Source organism: Trichomycterus rosablanca, chromosome 4 (genome assembly GCF_030014385.1).
Source record: "Trichomycterus rosablanca isolate fTriRos1 chromosome 4, fTriRos1.hap1, whole genome shotgun sequence".
Taxonomy (NCBI): domain Eukaryota; kingdom Metazoa; phylum Chordata; class Actinopteri; order Siluriformes; family Trichomycteridae; genus Trichomycterus; species Trichomycterus rosablanca.
Genome location: NC_085991.1, coordinates 8903066 through 8922426, shown reverse-complemented (window position 1 = coordinate 8922426; position 19361 = coordinate 8903066). Strand labels below are relative to the sequence as shown.

The following is a 19361-nucleotide window of genomic DNA, read 5'->3' as shown; positions in this document are numbered from 1 at the left end:
TGATCTAGACTCTCTGTTAGAATGAATACTGCTAACCTGAAAACACCTTTTGTTTATGGTCCAACGTAAAAAAATTCCGACGTTAAAACACTGGTTCAGCGCTTCATTTCGGTCAGGCGCGTCTCCCCTGTCATGCTTGCGCGCCCCACACTTTGAGAAACGCTGCTCTATGAAGTTGTTTACTCACGACACCATAATGAAAAAGAGCGAGTCGAACGAATGAATCTTTACCACAGATAAGAGCACATCTCCCTGATTCGATTCGTTTGAAAAGAGTCGTTTCTGACTCGTTTTGTCAGTGATTCAGTGATGCTTTTCTTCACTGATGTGAAGAAATGTCGGAGGGGTGGATTTCATGTGTATGGACAGAGTCTGACGGAGCTTCAGAGCCAAAAAGACACAAATGTATCGAATAATGACACTATAAAGTACAAATAATTCATCTTATATATATATTTTGTGTTAGAAAGCTTTGGAGAACAACATGGACTCTTTAAACTCCAACTTCAACAACTCCAGGTCAGAATTAGTAGTTAAATTTTTGGTATAGTGATTGTAAACAACATTTGAGCATGATAAAATATCATCATGCCATTTAGCTGTTTTTTTCTGATACTTTATGGGGCTTTAAATAACATTCAACTATACATTTTGTCTTACAAAAATTGTAAAGTGCAGGTTTTATTGCATTTTATATTGATTTTTAACTATTCTCAATTGTATTTCAGTGTTTTTATATTATATTTGTGGTATTTTCAGTGTATAAGTGTCAAAAACAACCCCAATTTTAGGCTACTTTACATTAGCCTAAAATATACACTGATCAGACATAACATTACAACCACCTCCTTGTTTCTACACTCACTGTCCATTTTATCAGCTCCGCTTACCATATAGAAGCACTTTGTAGTTCTACAATTACTGACTGTAGTCCATCTGTTTCTCTACATACTTTTTAAACCTGCTTTCACCCTGTTCTTCAATGGTCAGGACCCCCACAGGACCACCACAGAGCAGGTATTATTTAGGTGGTGGATCATTCTCAGCACTGCAGTGACACTGACATGGTGGTGGTGTGTTAGTGTGTGTTGTTTTTAAATACCGTGCCCACTCACTGTCCACTCTATTAGACACTCCTACCTAGTTGGTCCACCTTGTAGATGTAAAGTCAGAGACGATCGCTCATCTGTTGCTGCTGTTTGAGTTGGTCATCTTCTAGACCTCCATCAGTGGTCACAGGACGCTGCCCACGGGGCGCTGTTGGCTGGATATTTTTGGTTGGTGGACTATTCTCAGTCCAGCAGGGACAGTGAGGTGTTAAAAAACTCCAGCAGCATTTCTGTGTCTGATCCACTCATACCAGCACAACACACACTAACACACCACCACCATGTCAGTGTCACTGCAGTGCTGAGAATGATCCCCCACCCAAATAATACCTGCTCTGTAGTGGTCCTGGGAGAGTCTTGACCATTGAAGAATAGCATGAAAGGGGGCTAACAAAGCATGCAGAGAAACAGATGGACTACAGTATGTGCTTCTATATGATAAGTGGAGCAATTAAAATGGACAGTTAGTGTAGTAAGGTACAGCTTTTGATTTAAGCATTGATGAGGCCACTTCAAGTGCTATTTGTATGTCGTGTTTGTTCTTCTGTCCACCGTCTGCACTTGACTTGTACCAAAAAAAAAAGTAAAGCCTGCTGCATGGAGTCTTAACCAACTTTATTTCCCACTAGTTCTACGTCCATGAGGGTTTAAAACAAACCACCATCATTTCATAGAAGAGGAACGATGCTAAATACATCCAAGGTCTGTTTGCTACAACATTGTTTAGAAACTCAACCACAGTAGTCATTACCGAACATTAAATAGGATCAAGAGAAGAGGGCAGTACTGGGGATGTAATGCTAATGATCTGACAGCTAATCTGCAGGGTTAAATACATTACAGTATATGGCCGAAGTATGTGGACATGTCTTAATTATCGAGTTCAGGTGTCACTCCTAGACACACAGCTTGTTAATAGGTGTATGGAAACTTTGTGGCAGTTTAAGAAAGGCCCTTTCCTGCCCCTGTGATCACAGTGAGGTTAATAAAGACAAGGTTTAATGAGGTGGTGTGAAGAAACTCGACCTGACCTCAATGCTCAACACTCTAGGAAGACCAATTGCAGGCCAAACCTTTCTGTCCAGCATCAATGCTTGACCTTAGAGATGCTCTTACCTCATGGTACAAATTTCTACAGACAGTACAGTAGACTGTGACATCTGCAAAGTGGGGGGTCGACCTTATACTCACGCCAACGGTTTTGGAATGGGACGCCTAACTGGCTTATGATTGTGTCCACTACTTTTGGCCATATAGTGTATGAACATGGGTAAGTGTAAAGCACCATTGTTGATTTGGAAAGGCAAGCACTGGTGCTACATTAGCTCCTCTTTGGACAGTAGATCAAGGCGCTTTGTAAAGCGTTAGAGTAGAGAAGGCCATCCGTTGTACTAGGGATCTTCAAAAAGTTTCCGCACTTTCATATTTTGGTTGGTTTTGGAAACGGTGAGGGTGGAGGGGAGGAGTAGTAATTGGTCGTGTCTGAGAGACCGAGAGAGAGAGAGCTTATAGTCCGGATTTAGCGGCATCTGCTTTCCACCTTTTTGGACACTCGGAGAAGCTTTAAGGGGAAGAAGATTTCCATGTGATGATGATGTGAAAGCAGTGCTGCATCAGTGGCCGCTCAGGTGGCGCAGCATTAAAGTACGCTAGCGCACCAGAGTTGGGGTTTCGAATACATCGCATCGAATCTCAGCTGTGCCTTACCGACTGGGCTGGGCGGCTGCATGAACAACGATTGGCTGTTGTTCAGGGTTAGAGGGTAAGAAAGTCGGCTCATGGGTCCTCATAACTGGTGCGACTGCGGCCCCTGCTGGCTGACTGATGGCGTCTGCACAGGGCTGAGGAATAACGCTGATGGGGGTGTGGCCCTCCGTACACAGTGCTCGTCGGTGTATGAACTCGACTCGTGCAGGTGAAAAATGCAGTCTGTACTGACTGGGGCATATGTCAGTTGAGAGGCGTCCTCAGTCAGCGGTGAAGGGTCGAATCAGTATAGAGGACGCAATCAGGGTAATCGGACACGACTAGATTAGGGGAGAAAAATGGGGGGACCTCTGCTGGCTGATTGGTGGTGCCTGCACGGAGATGGGAAAGAAGTGTGGTAGAGGGTGTGGCTCTCCATACACAGCGCTGTACTACACTGCACTCGTCAAGTGTAGGTGATAAGATGTTCGATTGCTGTGCACGTGTCGGAGGGGTGTGGGGCGGCCGCGTCCTCCCCAATCATGATTGACGGGCAGAAATTGGATGTGCTAGAGTGCAAAAAGTTGGTACGACGGGCCGCTCAGGTGGCGCAGCGGTAAAAACACACACTAAAAACACACGCTGTTCACCAGAGCTGGGATCTCGAATACATCACTTCGAATCTCGGCTCTGCCTGCCGGCTGAGCATCCACATGAGCAGCGATTGGCCTTTTGTTCAGATAGGGGCGGGATTAAGCCGGATGGGGACTCTCTCTCAGACTAGTGCGATGACGACCTCTGCTGGCTGGTTGGTGGCGCCTGCACGGAGATGGGAAAGGAGTGTGGTAGAGGGTGTGGCTCTCCGTACACAGCGCTGTACTACTCTGCACTCGTCAAGTGTAGGTGATAAGATGTTCGATTGCCGTGCACGTGTCGGAGGGGGCGTGGAGCAGCCTCGTCCTCCCCAGTCAGGAGCAGGGACCAGCATTTGTGAGAGGATGATTGACCGGCAGAAATTGGATGCGCTAAAGTGGGAGAAAAAAAGGGAAAACCAAAAGAAGGTTGGTACCACGGGCCGCTCAGGTGGCGCAGCGGTAAAAACACACGCTAGAACACCAGAGCTAGGATCTCGAATACATCGTATTGGGCTGAGCGGCCACATGAACAACGATTGGCCTGTTGTTCAGATAGAGGTGGGATATTAAAAGCCGGATAGGGTCTCTCTCTCATAACTAATGCAATTACAACTTCTGCTGGCTGATTGATGGCGCCTGCACAGAGACGGGAAAAGAGTGCCGTCAGGGTGTGTCTCTCCGTACACAGTGCTGATCCGCATTGCACTCGTCAAAGTGCAGGTGACTAAATGCATACGGCTTCGTTCTCCTCAATCAGAGCAGGGGATCGACATCGGTGGAGAGGAAGCATGACGCAATGGGGCAATCGGGCACGCTAAAAGGGAGGAAACTTTTTGAAGAACGCTCGTACTACGGTAATGGACCAAATGCAAACAAAACATTACTAACAGCACTTCATTAAAACTCATTAATTAATAAATCATGTTTGTTTATTGTCAGTTAATAATAAAAAAAACCCTTGATGGCGTTTTTTTTGGTTCGTTAACTGTGCAAATCCGGATTTTCTTCCTCTCCAAGCAGCCAATCAGACGTCGGCTAGTTCAATTTGACCTACGTTTAGTTAACTTAAAGCAGAACTCATATTTAAGGGGATTAAATAAAACAGTATTTGAATATCTGACGTATTACAAAACAGTGCATAAACCAGCTCACTTTCCCGAATCCGTTTCCGCTCCGTGTGCTTGTCCTTTTAAAACGATTCTCTTTGATATGTACATCTCAATATATCATATCTTAGATAAACAATACTTTTAGACTAAAAATCTTTTAGACCGCGATCTCAGCCCTGGTTCGGGATTATTAACATATATAAAATCCAGTCAGTGACTCGGTACAACCTGCAAAGCAATGCAAAACAGTCCGGTAACATCTCTGTACAAGATACAATCTATTTACATAGAAAAGCAGACATTCTTTTATCGTAGTAGTCAAAGAACGAGGCCGCCGGCTTGGAGTCGGAGTCTGAGTCGGGGCCGGCACAGTTTTGCGTGGTTCGACGGGTCCCATATTCGCCTGATCAGCAGCTGCTGTTCTTGAACTCGCCGTTCTCGGTGATGGACAGCTTGGTGGGGTTGGTGGGCGAGAGGCCGTTGCGGAGGTTGTGCATGCTGTAGCGCTCTTTCACCTGGGTCAGGGCGCTCATGAGGCGCGCGTTAGCAGCGTCCAGGGAGCTGATCCGCTTCTCCTGCGAAGCACACGGACATCTTAGTGACGATATGACGATATTATTTACTGTTGATAATTAAAAGTTCCCGTGAGCAGGCATTGATTCAAGGATTCATTCATTTTGATTCATTCATTTTGATTCATTCATTTGATTCACCACTGCCAGGTCGCAGATCAGCCATAACATTAAAACCACCTCCTTGTTTCTACACACATTGTCCATTTTATCGGCTTCACTTACCATATAGAAGCACTTTGTAGTTCTACAATTACTGACCGTAGTCCATCTGTTTCTCTGCATGCTTTGTTAGCCCCCTTTCATGCTGTTCTTCAATGGTCAGGACTCTCCCATGACCACTACAGAGCAGGTAATATTTGGGTGGTGGATCATTCTCAGCACTGCAGTGACACTGACATGGTCACTGTCACTGCTGGACTGAGAATAGTCCACCAACCAAAAACATCCAGCCAACAGCGCCATGTAGGCAGCGTCCTGTGACCACTGATGAAGGTCTAGAAGATGACCGACTCAAACAGCAGCAATAGATGAGCGATCGTCTCTGACTTTACATCTACAAGGTGGACCGACTAGGTAGGAGTGTCTAATAGAGTGGACAGTGAGTGGACACGGTGTTTAAAACCTCCAGCAGCACTGCTGTGTCTTATCCACTCATACCAGCACAACACACACACCACCATGTCAGTGTCACTGCAGTGCTGAGAATGATCCACCACCTAAATAATACCTGCTCTGTGGTGGTCCTGACCATTGAAGAACAGCATGAAAGGGGGCTAAAAAAGTATGTAGAGAAACAGATGGACTACAGTCAGTAATTGTAGAACTACAAAGTGCTTCTCTATGGTAAGTGGAGCTGATAAAATGGACAGTGAGTGTAGAAACAAGGAGGTGGTTTTAATGTCATGGCTGATCAGTGTAAGTCGCAGTAAGTAGCAACCAGGATAGCGTTATTCATCAGCCCATTAGTTTGAGGGCCTTAATGATACTTAAGGCTAACTGGGACGGCAGCCAGGTCATAAAAGGTAGTATCAATAAAATAAATAAAAATAATCACTGTTATATACAGTGTATCACAAAAGTGAGTACACCCCTCACATTTCTGCAGATATTTAAGTATATCTTTTCATGGGACAACACTGACAAAATGACACTTTGACACAATGAAAAGTAGTCTGTGTGCAGCTTATATAACAGTGTAAATTTATTCTTCCCTCAAAATAACTCAATATACAGCCATTTATGTCTAAACCACCGGCAACAAAAGTGAGTACACCCCTTAGTGAAAGTTCCTGAAGTGTCAATATTTTGTGTGGCCACCATTATTTCCCAGAACTGCCTTAACTCTCCTGGGCATGGAGTTTACCAGAGCTTCACAGGTTGCCACTGGAATGCTTTTCCACTCCTCCATGACGACATCACGGAGCTAGCGGATATTCGAGACTTTGCGCTCCTCCACCTTCCGCTTGAAGATGCCCCAAAGATGTTCTATTGGGTTTAGGTCTGGAGACATGCTTGGCCAGTCCATCACCTTTACCCTCAGCCTCTTCAATAAAGCAGTGGTCGTCTTAGAGGTGTGTTTGGGGTCATTATCATGCTGGAACACTGCCCTGCGACCCAGTTTCCGGAGGGAGGGGATCATGCTCTGCTTCAGTATTTCACAGTACATATTGGAGTTCATGTGTCCCTCAATGAAATGTAACTCCCCAACACCTGCTGCACTCATGCAGCCCCAGACCATGGCATTCCCACCACCATGCTAGACTGTAGGCATGACACACTTATCTTTGTACTCCTCACCTGATTGCCGCCACACATGCTTGAGACCATCTGAACCAAACAAATTAATCTTGGTCTCATCAGACCATAGGACATGGTTCCAGTAATCCATGTCCTTTGTTGACATGTCTTCAGCAAACTGTTTGCGGGCTTTCTTGTGTAGAGACTTCAGAAGAGGCTTCCTTCTGGGGTGACAGCCATGCAGACCAATTTGATGTAGTGTGCGGCGTATGGTCTGAGCACTGACAGGCTGACCCCCCACCTTTTCAATCTCTGCAGCAATGCTGACAGCACTCCTGCGCCTATCTTTCAAAGACAGCAGTTGGATGTGACGCTGAGCACGTGCACTCAGCTTCTTTGGACGACCAACGCGAGGTCTGTTCTGAGTGGACCCTGCTCTTTTAAAACGCTGGATGATCTTGGCCACTGTGCTACAGCTCAGTTTCAGGGTGTTGGCAATCTTCTTGTAGCCTTGGCCATCTTCATGTAGCGCAACAATTCGTCTTTTAAGATCCTCAGAGAGTTCTTTGCCATGAGGTGCAGTGTTGGAACTTTCAGTGACCAGTATGAGAGAGTGTGAGAGCTGTACTACTAAATTGAACACACCTGCTCCCTATGCACACCTGAGACCTAGTAACACTAACAAATCACATGACATTTTGGAGGGAAAATGACAAGCAGTGCTCAATTTGGACATTTAGGGGTGTAGTCTCTTAGGGGTGTACTCACTTTTGTTGCCGGTGGTTTAGACATTAATGGCTGTATATTGAGTTATTTTGAGGGAAGAATAAATTTACACTGTTATATAAGCTGCACACAGACTACTTTTCATTGTGTCAAAGTGTCATTTTGTCAGTGTTGTCCCATGAAAAGATATACTTAAATATCTGCAGAAATGTGAGGGGTGTACTCACTTTTGTGATACACTGTATACACGTATATATATAATGTAAAAACACACGCTGGAACCAGAGCTGGGATCTCAAATACATCGTATCGAATCTCAGCTCTGCCTGCCGGCTGAGCGGCCACATGAACAACGATTGACCTGTTGTTCAGATATGGGCAGGACTGGGTCTCTCTCTCTCTCTCATGACTGGTGCAATTACGACCTCTGCTGGCTGACTGATGCCGCCTGCACAGAGATAAGAAAAGAATGCTCTCAGGGTGTGTCTCTTCATACACAGCGCTGAGCTGCACTGCACTCGTCAAAGTGTAGGTGACGAGATGCGTACGGCATGCTGCCCATGTGTCGGAGGGGGCGTGGGTTAGCTTCGTTCTCCTCAATCAGAGCCGGGATCGGCATTGGTGGAGAGGAAGCATGACGCAGTCAGGCGATCGGACGCGTTAAAAGGGAGAAAAAGGGGAGAAAATGCATAAACAACACAAACGAACAAACAAAAACTTAGAATCCGGGTCCTTTCTGTGTGGAGTTTGCATGTTCTCCCCGTGTCTGCATGGGTTTCCTCCAAAAACATGCAGTCAGGTTAATTGGAGACACTGAATTGCCCTATAGGTGAATGGGTGTGTGTATGTGTGTCTGCCCTGCGATGGACTGGCGCCCCATCCAGGGTGTTACTGTGTGCCTTGCGCCCATTGAAAAGCTGGGATAGGCTTAGACTTAGGATTAGTCATATAATAATTGGAAGATTTGATGTAATTTGTGAAGCCCAAAGACTTTTTATGGTAGTAAATGCTGTGTTCAAGGGAACTTTAACCTCACAATTGACATTTTACTTCATTAATTGTATGATTAAAGGTGAAATGACCCTCAGAAGTGGTGGGGATTAGTGCTTGCAAGACACTGGTCTGATCCGGAAACTGGGTGGTCATGCAAACAACCCAAAAATGAAGCCCTCCCATCGACTGCAGTTCACACACGTTGTGTTTTGTGCACCGAATGATATTTAAACAATATGCAAGGCAAAAAAAACTGAAATGGGGAACGGGAGTGAAGCAGGACGAGGGAGTCTGGAATCTAAGAAAGAGCATCGTGGGAAGGCAGCCAAAGCTCACACACACCAGCCAGTGTGAATCGACTACGAGCGCCCAAACGCCATCCTGGTCAGATGTTCTGAATCACTGAATCAATTTAACAGTCAGGTATCCACATACATGCACCTTTTGCCCTTTAGTGTATTTAAAACGTTTAGGGATCATAAAATGCTATCTAATCACGACCCCAAATCAGAAAAAATAAAAACACAGTGTCCCTTACATTTACTTTGACTTTTATTTGATTGCAGACAGTTCGAACCTGAGATATTTCATGCTTTATCTGCTCAACTTCATTTCATTTATTAATAAACATCCATTCCTGCATTTTAGGCCTGCAACACATTCCAAAAAAAGTTGGGAAAAGATGATTAGAGGATCTCCAGTTTGTCAACAAATGTGTGAGAAAATGATTGAAATGTTTAAAACAAAGTACCTCAAAGAAAGATCGGAAGGGATTTGCATATTTCTCCCTCTACAGTGCATAATATCATTAAACCATTCAAGGCCAAGGGCGCAAGCTTAAGCTGAACGCCCGTGATCTTCCATCCCTCAGACAGCACTGCATCAAGAACCGCCACTCAACAATAGCTGATATAACCACATGGGTGAGGGATTACTTTGGCAAACCTTTGTCAAGCACTACAATACAGAGTTACATGCACAAATGATACTTAAAACTTTACTGTGCAAAAAGAAGCCTTATGTTAACCATGTCCAGAAGCGGCGTCGACTTCTCTGGGCTTGGAGGCATCTAGGATGGACCATCACACAGTGGAAACGTGTATTGTGGTCAGATGAATCAGCATTCCAGGTCTTTTTTGGAAAAAGACGAAAAGGACCATCCAGACTGGTATCAGGAACAAGTCCAAAAGCCAGGGTCTGTCATGGTATGGGGGTGTGTCAGTGCCCTTGGCAAAGGTCATTTACACTTCAAAGTACATTGAGATCTTAGAGCAACATGTGCTGCCTTCAAGACGTCATCTTTTCCAGGGACAGTGCAAAACCACATGCTGCACACATTACAAAGGCATGACTGCGGAGGAAGAGGGTACGAGTACTGGACTGGCCTGCCTGCAGTCCTGACCTGTCCCCAATAGAGAATGTGTGGAGAATTTTGAAACGACGTCCCCGTACTGTTGCACATCTTAAGACGTGTTTGCAGGAAGAATGGGACAAAATAAAAGCTGAAACACTAAATCACTTGGTCTCCTCGGTGCCAAAACATCTTTTAAGTGTGGTGAAAAGGAACGGCAGCATTACAAAGTGGTAAATGCTATACTGTCCCAACTTCTTGTGGAATGTGTTGCAGGCCTGAAATGCAGGAATAAACAGCTTCAATGCTCTGGGTTTAAACCTGGTTCTCAAATTTCAATCCCAATGTTTCCAAACGTTCGCCGTTGAGCTTCTCTGAACAAGTTCTAGCAGGGTGTGCAAGCGTAGCTGCCTCAGTGTACTCTCGTTACCCCTGCACTCATTTAAAAACTGACAGCTGACGTGGGCTAAAAGCCAGGCGCTGGGTGTTTCGCTCACGTGAAGCTCAAACGAACCTAGCTGTGCCGCACCAGCGCATTACGCCATGCACTGCTCGTACTTGCCTGCTCGTATTACTTCAGCTCCTTTAGCCACCTGCAATTCAGCGGGACACAGTAACAACAAGCCAGTCAGCGGCAGCCTCTCCCGGGCTAGGGCTAAACACACTGGCGCTGCTTTTACATGCTAAAACACAGCTGGACTGCTCTCGTACCTGTGCGTCGATGATTTTCTGCTTGGCATCTATGACCGCCTGCATCTCGGCGTGGTCTCTCTTCAGCTCCTCTTCCACTGCCATCAACCTGTCGAGTCAAGGCAAACAATTAGACACAAGTGGATTTATCAGCATGTAATAGACCTAATTTCACCCATTGCATTATGCTTCGTCTCTACTGATGCTGATCACCACTCTGGTTGAGGAGAGCTGAGCCTGACACACGCCCCCTCCGACACGTGCGCAGTACCGACTGCATCTTTTCACCCACACGAGGCGAGTTCATATGCGGATCAGCTTTGTGTACAGAGAGGCATTATCCCTCGTCTCAGTGCAGGCACCATCAATCAGCCAGCAGAGGTCATAATTGCGTCAGTCCCACCCTGTATGAACAGCAGCCAGTCGTTGTTCATTTAGGCCAGGGGTGTCAAACTCACGGCCCGCGGGCCAGATCCGGCCCGCCACGTCATTTTATGTGGCCCGCAAGAGCTTAAACGACTGTACGATTGTTGTGATGGTTCGAGTAGTTACAGAGACGCACTTATAATTTAATGGGACTCCTGCGCCTTTAAACGGCAACCGTTGACATCGTAGTCATGGCAACTAACTTTGACCTTCGCTGAGAAGCCATGTGACTTTTACGGCAAAGAGAACGTGGGGTAGCGTAGTCAGTAATGTAAACAATAATAAATAAATACAGATAATTATCTTGCAGTATAATACCAAAGCATCGTCTGTAAGTAGTGGCGTTTATATTCTCAGTTGTTTGTAAGTGTTTAGTGAGTATATCACAGCGTTTTAGTTACAAATTTACCGTAATTAAATACAATTGTTACCGTTACTATAGCAATTAGTATCTTTACACAAAATGCTAACTCGTTAGCGCTATTTTACGTTTGGTTAAATCTCATATTGTACCAGATGTAACACTTGACTACAGCTGTGTGCTTTTACTGTATTAAGTTCTTTATTGTTTTTATTGTTTGTATTTTTACTTAATTTTGGTGCACACAGTGTATCACACAGCTGGGAAGCAAATAAAACTGACTGTGTTCTGAAGAGAGCTGTCTGTCTGTCTAGCTGTCTGTCTGTCTGTCTGTCTGTCTGTCTGTCTGTCTAGCTGGGAAAGGGGGATAAACTATTAGCGAAGGCAGAACAATTGTCTAAAAATACACTGTAAAATCCTACATTAACTGCATCTCTCAAAATGCATGTTGATTTTGTGACCTGCAAAGTGACACATCCCGCCAGTAGATGATGTTAAGAAATATTTACACATAATCCCAAAATGTACAAGAAGATAAGTAAGAAAATTAAGCAGAAGGAGGAAATTTTATGAAAATGAAAACAAGTTTGTGCTTCAGGAAGAGAAAACGGTGCGTTTCTTGTATTATGAGGCTGTGTCTGTGGTAAAGGAGGACAATATAAATGCAGAATTTAGCCTCCAAGAAAAACGTTACAGCAGAATACGTTACAATCGGCCTTTTGAGGGCCACAATAATGCTGATGTGGCCCTCGGTGAAAATGAGTTTGACACCCCTTATTTAGGCGCCCAGCCCACCGGATGGCAGAGTAAATAGAACTGACAGCTTATCATAGCTGCAAATCTTCTAAGAGACGTGTCTACAAGTGTTTCACGCCTGGATTGAGGCAGTTTATCCCCTTCGTCATGGCAGATCTTTTCAAACCCATCAGACCGGCCAGTTAAAGACATTCTGAGACCTTGAGTCATTGTTGTGTTGATGGGTACATTGTTGCCCCAAGCTGAGTTTACATGAGCTCTGGACGTGGTTTTATTTAAGGATGTTCCTGTATTCAGCTTAATTCATCCCTAAGGCTTTCTGTCCCTGTTGATGGAAAGCATTCCTATAACGTGATGCTGCCACCACCATGTTTCACTGTAGGGATGTCATTTGGTTGTACGCCTAACAGATTCGTCCGTTCCTGAACAGGACTTTTGGAGCTCTTTTGGAGCAACCGTTCAGTTATTCCCCACCCCACTGACCAAGATCGTTCTTGCCTAGATGCCCATTTTGACCAGATAGTCAACTCCAGGAAGGTTCAATAAAGGTTTCAAGATTATTGAAGCCATTGTGGTCTTAAAGCCTACTGTTTCATATCCTTGAACTTCACAGACAGTTCCGTAGACTTCATGACTTGGTTTTGGTCCTGATATTGGGGTATGAATTTGCAACAGCTGGACTCCAAATTGTAATCTGGTGATCCTGTTTGATTTATATACACAGTCGAGTCACATCATTATGACCAACAGACAGGAGCTAGATGGACTAGGAGTGACTCAATAAGGTCCTGGTAGGTTGTTACAGGTATCTGGAGCCATGCTGACTGAAGTGCATCCCACAGCTGCTGGAGGGGGCGTGGGGGAGGATCCATAGAGCGAACACGACGATCGAGGTGGTCTTACAGGTGCTCAGTTAAGTTCAAGTTTTGGGAATTGGGTGGGCATGTAGTACTTGAAAGGTTATGCTCTTCCAACCATGATGTGTCGGACATTTCTAGGATGGCACTAAATAGCTACACTAGGATATTCCACTAGCACACCAGTGCTGGGATTCTAAACTCCACAGGTTCTAAACTCAGCACTGCTAAAGGTCAGCTGTATGGCCTTTGTAGTGGGCATATCTGACAACGCCTGGAGCAGACAACATTGGCCATTAAAGTCTGCAGGGTGGGAAAAGGTCCGGCCAAAATATGGGTGGGATCTTTGACGCTGTGTAAGGACCCTGGTTAGTAGCTCGTGGCGCCTGTACAGGAAGTGGAGGAATGTAGAGATCAGGGCTTGATTGCATTAATAATGAATAATCCTGGCTGTCCGGTGGTCAGCACACACAACCACGTACCTGCAGATAATGCTCTTCATCTGGCTGTCTTTCTCCTCCTGTTGCCTGCGCAGCCGGTCCTCGCTGTCCTCCAGCCGGGTCTTGTACTCCAGCAACAGCCTCTGCATCTGCTGCTCCTGCGCCGCCAGCCGACGCTCGTACTCTTCCAGCCGACGGCCGGATAAACGCAGGCGCTCCTTCAGTTTCGAGATTTCTTGCTCGTACTGTTGTTTATGTAAACATTAAACAATTAGAAGGAGAACGGGAAGAATAAAAAACGAGCAAAGAAATCAAGCTTAAGACTTTACTTAACATCTTGTCTAGTACTTTCTAGATGGCAGACAAAAGTGTCCACTAATGAGGACATCGGGTCTAAGTTAAGCAGAATGATGATGAACATAAAGCCGGAATTTAATGTCCCCATGTGTGACCGCAGGGACTTGATTTCTACCTTTTCTACAGGCTTGCTGTCCTCTTTGTTCTGGTTTTCCTCTGCCTCCTCGTCGTACTGGCCGTTATTCAGCACCCACGCTGCCGTCCTCTCGACTGGAGACAGGGTGACGGACTCGACGGGAGACTGCACCTGCTACCGATGCATTGACATTTTAGTGAATTTAAACCAGAGATGTCAAGTCACAAAATACGAGTCCGAGTCGAGTCACGAGTCTTTAGGCTAGAGTCCGAGTCGAGTCACGAGTCTTTAGGCTAGAGTCCGAGTCAAGTCACGAGTCTTTAGGCTAGAGTCCGAGCCAAGTCACGAGTCAATATAATATACACAAAACATATATTGGAAAAGTAGAGTAGAAATAAACAAATAATATGTAAGTTCAGATGAAAAACAACAACAGATTAGCGACTGTATTTTGCCGTTTTACTTCATGCCTTTACTTTCCTAGGTACCGGTTAAAAGCTTAAACTGACATTTTGTTTCCATTGCAAATTACGGCACAGCGGCCAAAATCCCAAACACAGCAAAAAATCCATAACCACTGCTTACCTAAGCTTATGTTCTTCCAGATACTATTCAATTTATAACCGTGTGTCCCATTAGGAATAGAATCCGTTATTTTGTAAATGTGCTTATAATTAAAAACCTCCAAACTTTTCCCGGTTGTGAAGTAAAACACAAACTCGTTAGAAAGCCAATCAAGCGTTTCACTGACACATCATCTGTGTGACGCAAACTGAATAAATGCAAATAACAGCATTTCTTACTAACAATTAAAATCAGGAGGTCTGATTGGTTCAGAAAGCAATCATTACAATTACACTTACAATCATTAGCGCCAATTCTGTAGAAGTGTTCCATTCACATTATGTGTTACTGTGAAGTGCACTACTTAGGGTGTTCCACCATTTTAAGTAGGGAGCGACGCTTCATCACTATGCCGGAAGCTGGCTGGAACATTTAGCCATTGCGTGCGTTGCAGTTTAAAAAATGACACGATCAGAATGATGTCGGATCATATATATATACTGTATATACTGTATATATAAAATTGTCACACGTAACTAATGTTGCTGACTTTTGTTGTCCACAACTCATTTTTTGCGAGTCACGAGTCGAGTCTGAGTCATTTGAAACGAGTCCGAGTCGAGTCTGAAGTCGCTGTGTGTGCGACTTACATGCGACTCAGACCCCATCTCTGATTTAAACAGTATAGTAGAAATAAACATTCCTAAAAATCAACCGATCGTGTATTTTGACTGGGTGGGGAGAGGGGGAGGGGTGACCTCTTGTATAAAACTGTATGTCTGTTAACAGTCCCAATTAGAAGTGAAAATTTAAATGACAGTGGGTCCAGCTTCCTTGGCATCACTGGGCGCATAAACAGGACGCCAGTTCATCCCAGGCCTTGTCCACCCCAACCTCAACCTTAGACATAGCCGATCATGTCTGTATGTAGACATTTCACTGGCTGATATAAAACCCTGGATCTAGTATGTTTAGTATAATGGACAGAAGTATGCATTTGGGACAGCGCCAGACAACCAAAGCAGTGACGTACCTAGTTTGCTATTCAACTAGCTAGTAAAAAACATGGCACACTGATGAGACCATGTGCCACACCTGTGTTGCCCATCTGAGGTTCTAAAGCTTTCAGCAGCTCTACGGAAGCCACTCAGATTCTTGTCCAGTCACTTGGCTGGACTACTGCGACTCCCTCCTGCGAAACCCTTGCAACTCATCCAAAACGCAGCTGCTTGCCTGGTTCTCAACCAACCTAAACAATGCCACATCACCACACTGCTGCGTTCTCTTCACTGGCTTCCTGTAGCTGCCCACATTCAGTTTAAAACACTGATGCTCAAACCCAGATTACCTTCAAGGTCTAATAAAACCCCACTCTGTACCACTAGTCACTAACTCTGAGCCACTAGTCTTGCTCGACTTGATCCTCCAGCCAAAACTCAAGGAAGACAAGCATCAAGGCTCTTCTCTGTATCAGCACCCAAGTGGTGGAACGAGCTTCCCTTGTTTGTCTGAGTCTCTCAATGTCAACAGATGATTAAAAACCACCTCTTTACTAAACACTTAAACTGACATGTGCTTACTAAAGGCTGACATGATCACTATATGAGATATCTAGATACTTTTGGCCATGAAGTTAAGATAAATTTTCAACTGAGAGTATGTATACCTGTCTGTTTGCTCTACTGTTGGGTCCGGGGCTGTCTCTCGAACATGTAGACTGCTGCCTGGAACCAGGTCCGCTGTGCTGCGGGTCCGTGTTGACGCTACTGCAGCTGCGTAGTGAGGTGCTATGCGGTAGAGACCGTTGCAGCCCCCCGTTGGCCCTACTCTGCTGTTCCACTTTTACGATGTGCGCCGTGCCAGCGCCGGCCTGCCTGGCCAACACCATCACCTGCGGTCCTGGTTGGGCATCCGCCAAAGCCTCTTCCTCCTCCTCCTCCTCCTCTTCGATGCTGGCTGTAGAGGGCAGGCGCTTCCTCGGCGCGGCGTTGGGGCTGGCGCTGTGTGAACTCGCACTGCTGAGGTTCTCGGAGCTGGAATGGGGCTGCAGGGGCGACTGGACTGAGCGCAGAGCGTGCAGGGTGCTCAGCTGGTAGACGGGGTTCTGGAAGCAGAGCGGCTGCAGGCTGCGCTGCTGGCTGAGCGAGGGCTGCAGGGGGCGGCGGACCTGCGGGGCGCTCTGAGGGACGTTTTCTCTCAGGGTAACCACCTTGGCCTGCTGTTGCTGCGGGTGGTGGTGATGGTGGTGCGCAGGAGGAGGGGGAGGCAGGGGACCGATGGACGCTTGGGATCCTACACGACCTATTCTCGGTGGGCCTTCGAGGATGAGCTGCGAGTCCTGCAGGTCCATTAGGGAGATGCTGCGTCCGTTGGGGAGGTGGCTTCCTCGCTCCTCTTTGTCCGAGAAGCTGGCGCTATGCAAGGAGGGATGCTGACCCAGTAATGGGGGTTTGCTACGGGACAAAACCTCGGTGTGCTCCTGCACTGGTGATTTTATACTCCGGATATCACTGTAGGAGAAAAAAACACATATGATGCAAAGCATTTATACAATATTTAACCCAACATAGCTATTTCTGGAAGTTTCCCTATTTAATTCCCAATTTAGTCATTTCCCATTCCCGATTGGAATCCGCTCCTGCTTCTACAATCCCTGATCTGATCAAGGACAGACGGATCACTGTGGCCACTTCTTTACACCTGCCAGTGTTGGGTACATACATATAGCTGTATGATGTATGGAGAGGCACGCTAAGCTCCATGTGACTGCACCCCGCTTTACTTCCCATAGCAGTGTGTAGACGCTTTTCTAGGTTGGTGGCTCTGCTCAGAATCAAACTTGTGGCTTTGAATACCACTACGTCATCCAAGCGCTACACTGATCAGCCATAACATTAAAACCAACTCCTTGTTTCTATACTCACTGTCCATTTTATCAGCTCCTTTTACCCTATAGAACTACTGACTGTAGTCCATCTGTTTCTCTGCATGCTTTGTTAGCCCGCTTTCATGCTGTTCTTCAATGGTGGTCAGGACCCCCACAGGACCACCACAGAGTAGGTATTATTTAGGTGGTGGATCATTCTCAGCACTGCAGTGTGTTGTGCTGGTATGAGTGGATCAGACACAGCAGCGTGGACGGAGTTACAAAACACCTCACTGTCCCTGCTGGACTGAGAATAGTCCACCAACCAAAAACATTCAACCAACAGCGCCCCATGGGCAGCGTCCTATGATCACTGATGAAGGTCTAGTAGATGACCGACTCAAACATCAGCAATAGATGAGCGATCGTCTCTGACTTTACACCTACAAGGTGGATCAACTAGGTAGGAGTGTCTAATAGAGTGGACAGTGAGTGGACACGGTATGTAAAAACTCCAGCAGCGCTGCTGTGTCTGATTCACTCATACCAGCACAACACACACTAACACACAAGCACCATGTTATTGTAACTGCAGTGCTGAGAATGATCCAGCACCTAAATAATACCTGCTCTGTGGTGGTCCTGTGGGGGTCCTGACCATTGAAGAACAGACTACAGTCAGTACTGTAGAACTACAAAGTGCTTCTATATGGTAAGTGGAGCTGATAAATGGACAGTGAGTGTAGAAACAAGGAGGTGGTTTTAATGTTATGGCTGATCAGTGTACTTAGTAAGACAAATAAAGGGTTATGTATGCAGTCAAGGGACACAAATTAAAGTTGTTTTTAATGTCTATTTACCATCTAAGTTCTAAGTCACCTAACGTTTTAAATGGTTAGCTACCACTGCTTGTAGATTAGCATCTGGAAACAATGCCCAACTAGTACACAATGAAATAGTCACCTGTCAGCTGGATCCTCAAAAATCCTCTGCAGCCCCGAGGAGACGCTGCCGCTGATGTTGTGTGCAGAGCTGTGGTCCTGGAAACGTCTCAGCTGCTGGTGGATTGGCGTAGGGCTGGACAAGGAGCGCGTGATGTCCCCAAGGATACGAGGCAGGGGCCCCAGTTTTGCCACCGTCGCCTGCAGGAAGGAATTATCACCCTGGGTTTGTTTTTTTGTTTTGTTCGAGAGCGGTTCGGGGGCGACCGTGAGGCAGGATGATGCATTGGTGGTGGAAGAGCAGAACCATGAAGACACAGTGTGCCAGGTGGAAGAAAACAAATAAAAAAACATGGTACAGACAGAAAGGAAAGAGGACGGGACATGGGACACAGAGAAGAAAACAAAAGAAAATCAAATTAGGGATAAATGGAGGGAATGAAAACATGCTTGCAAACATGACGAGGCATTCCAGATGAAACCGATCACGTGGTGCAGCGCATGCATCGAGGTCATACATCGAAAGAAGTTCGGTGAATGCAAACGCAATGCAAAAAGGGCTGCGATAATTCATGATCGGAGCCGAAACGTAACCAGGCTGCGATGCCGAGGGTCGAAGATGTGCGAGTGTTAGAGTCGAGTTAGAGGAAATAGGATCAAGGGTGTTGCACTATGTACACGGGTAATACATCACACATTTTGATCCTGTTCACTTTAACAAAACATCCAAACCTATAATATGTGCAACAATATGGATAATGAAGTGCAAAGTTCAGAACAAACCCTACGTCCAGAAAAATAAAACTGGGATTTTTTTAATCCTCTCGAACCTTTAATTAACTAACAAAAATACAAAAAGCTTTAATGTTTTGTTTGACCAAATAGAATATGGTAACAGGTAAGGGTATCATAATGGGTGGAGGCTCAAACCTATTTGGGAAGGTGTGTTGTGTTCAGACAAGTCTCTGTTTTCCAGATAAATTACAAAAAAAAAAAAAAAAGACCATCCGGGCTGTTATTAGTGAAAGGTGCAAAAGCCTACATCTTTTACATATGTGTGAAGGTACCACTGACATGAGGGCGTCTATTCGGATTTTTATTGAGAT

The 19361-nt window shown here is 45.5% G+C and overlaps 1 protein-coding gene across 1 annotated transcript in view; it reads right to left on the bottom strand.

Moving 5' to 3' along the window:
- Positions 1-1705: 1705 nt before the first annotated feature.
- Positions 1706-19361, bottom strand: part of rasal2 (RAS protein activator like 2) — a 95467-nt gene continuing 77811 nt past the window's right edge. Inside the window, exons 13-18 of the mRNA XM_062992847.1 lie at positions 18278-18456; positions 16115-16958; positions 13924-14058; positions 13494-13696; positions 10633-10720; positions 1706-5114 (exon numbers count right to left, since the gene is read on the bottom strand). Of these exons, the coding sequence (XP_062848917.1) occupies positions 4947-5114; positions 10633-10720; positions 13494-13696; positions 13924-14058; positions 16115-16958; positions 18278-18456 (1617 nt within the window). The 3' untranslated portion in view covers positions 1706-4946. The remainder of the gene's footprint in view (positions 5115-10632; positions 10721-13493; positions 13697-13923; positions 14059-16114; positions 16959-18277; positions 18457-19361) is intronic.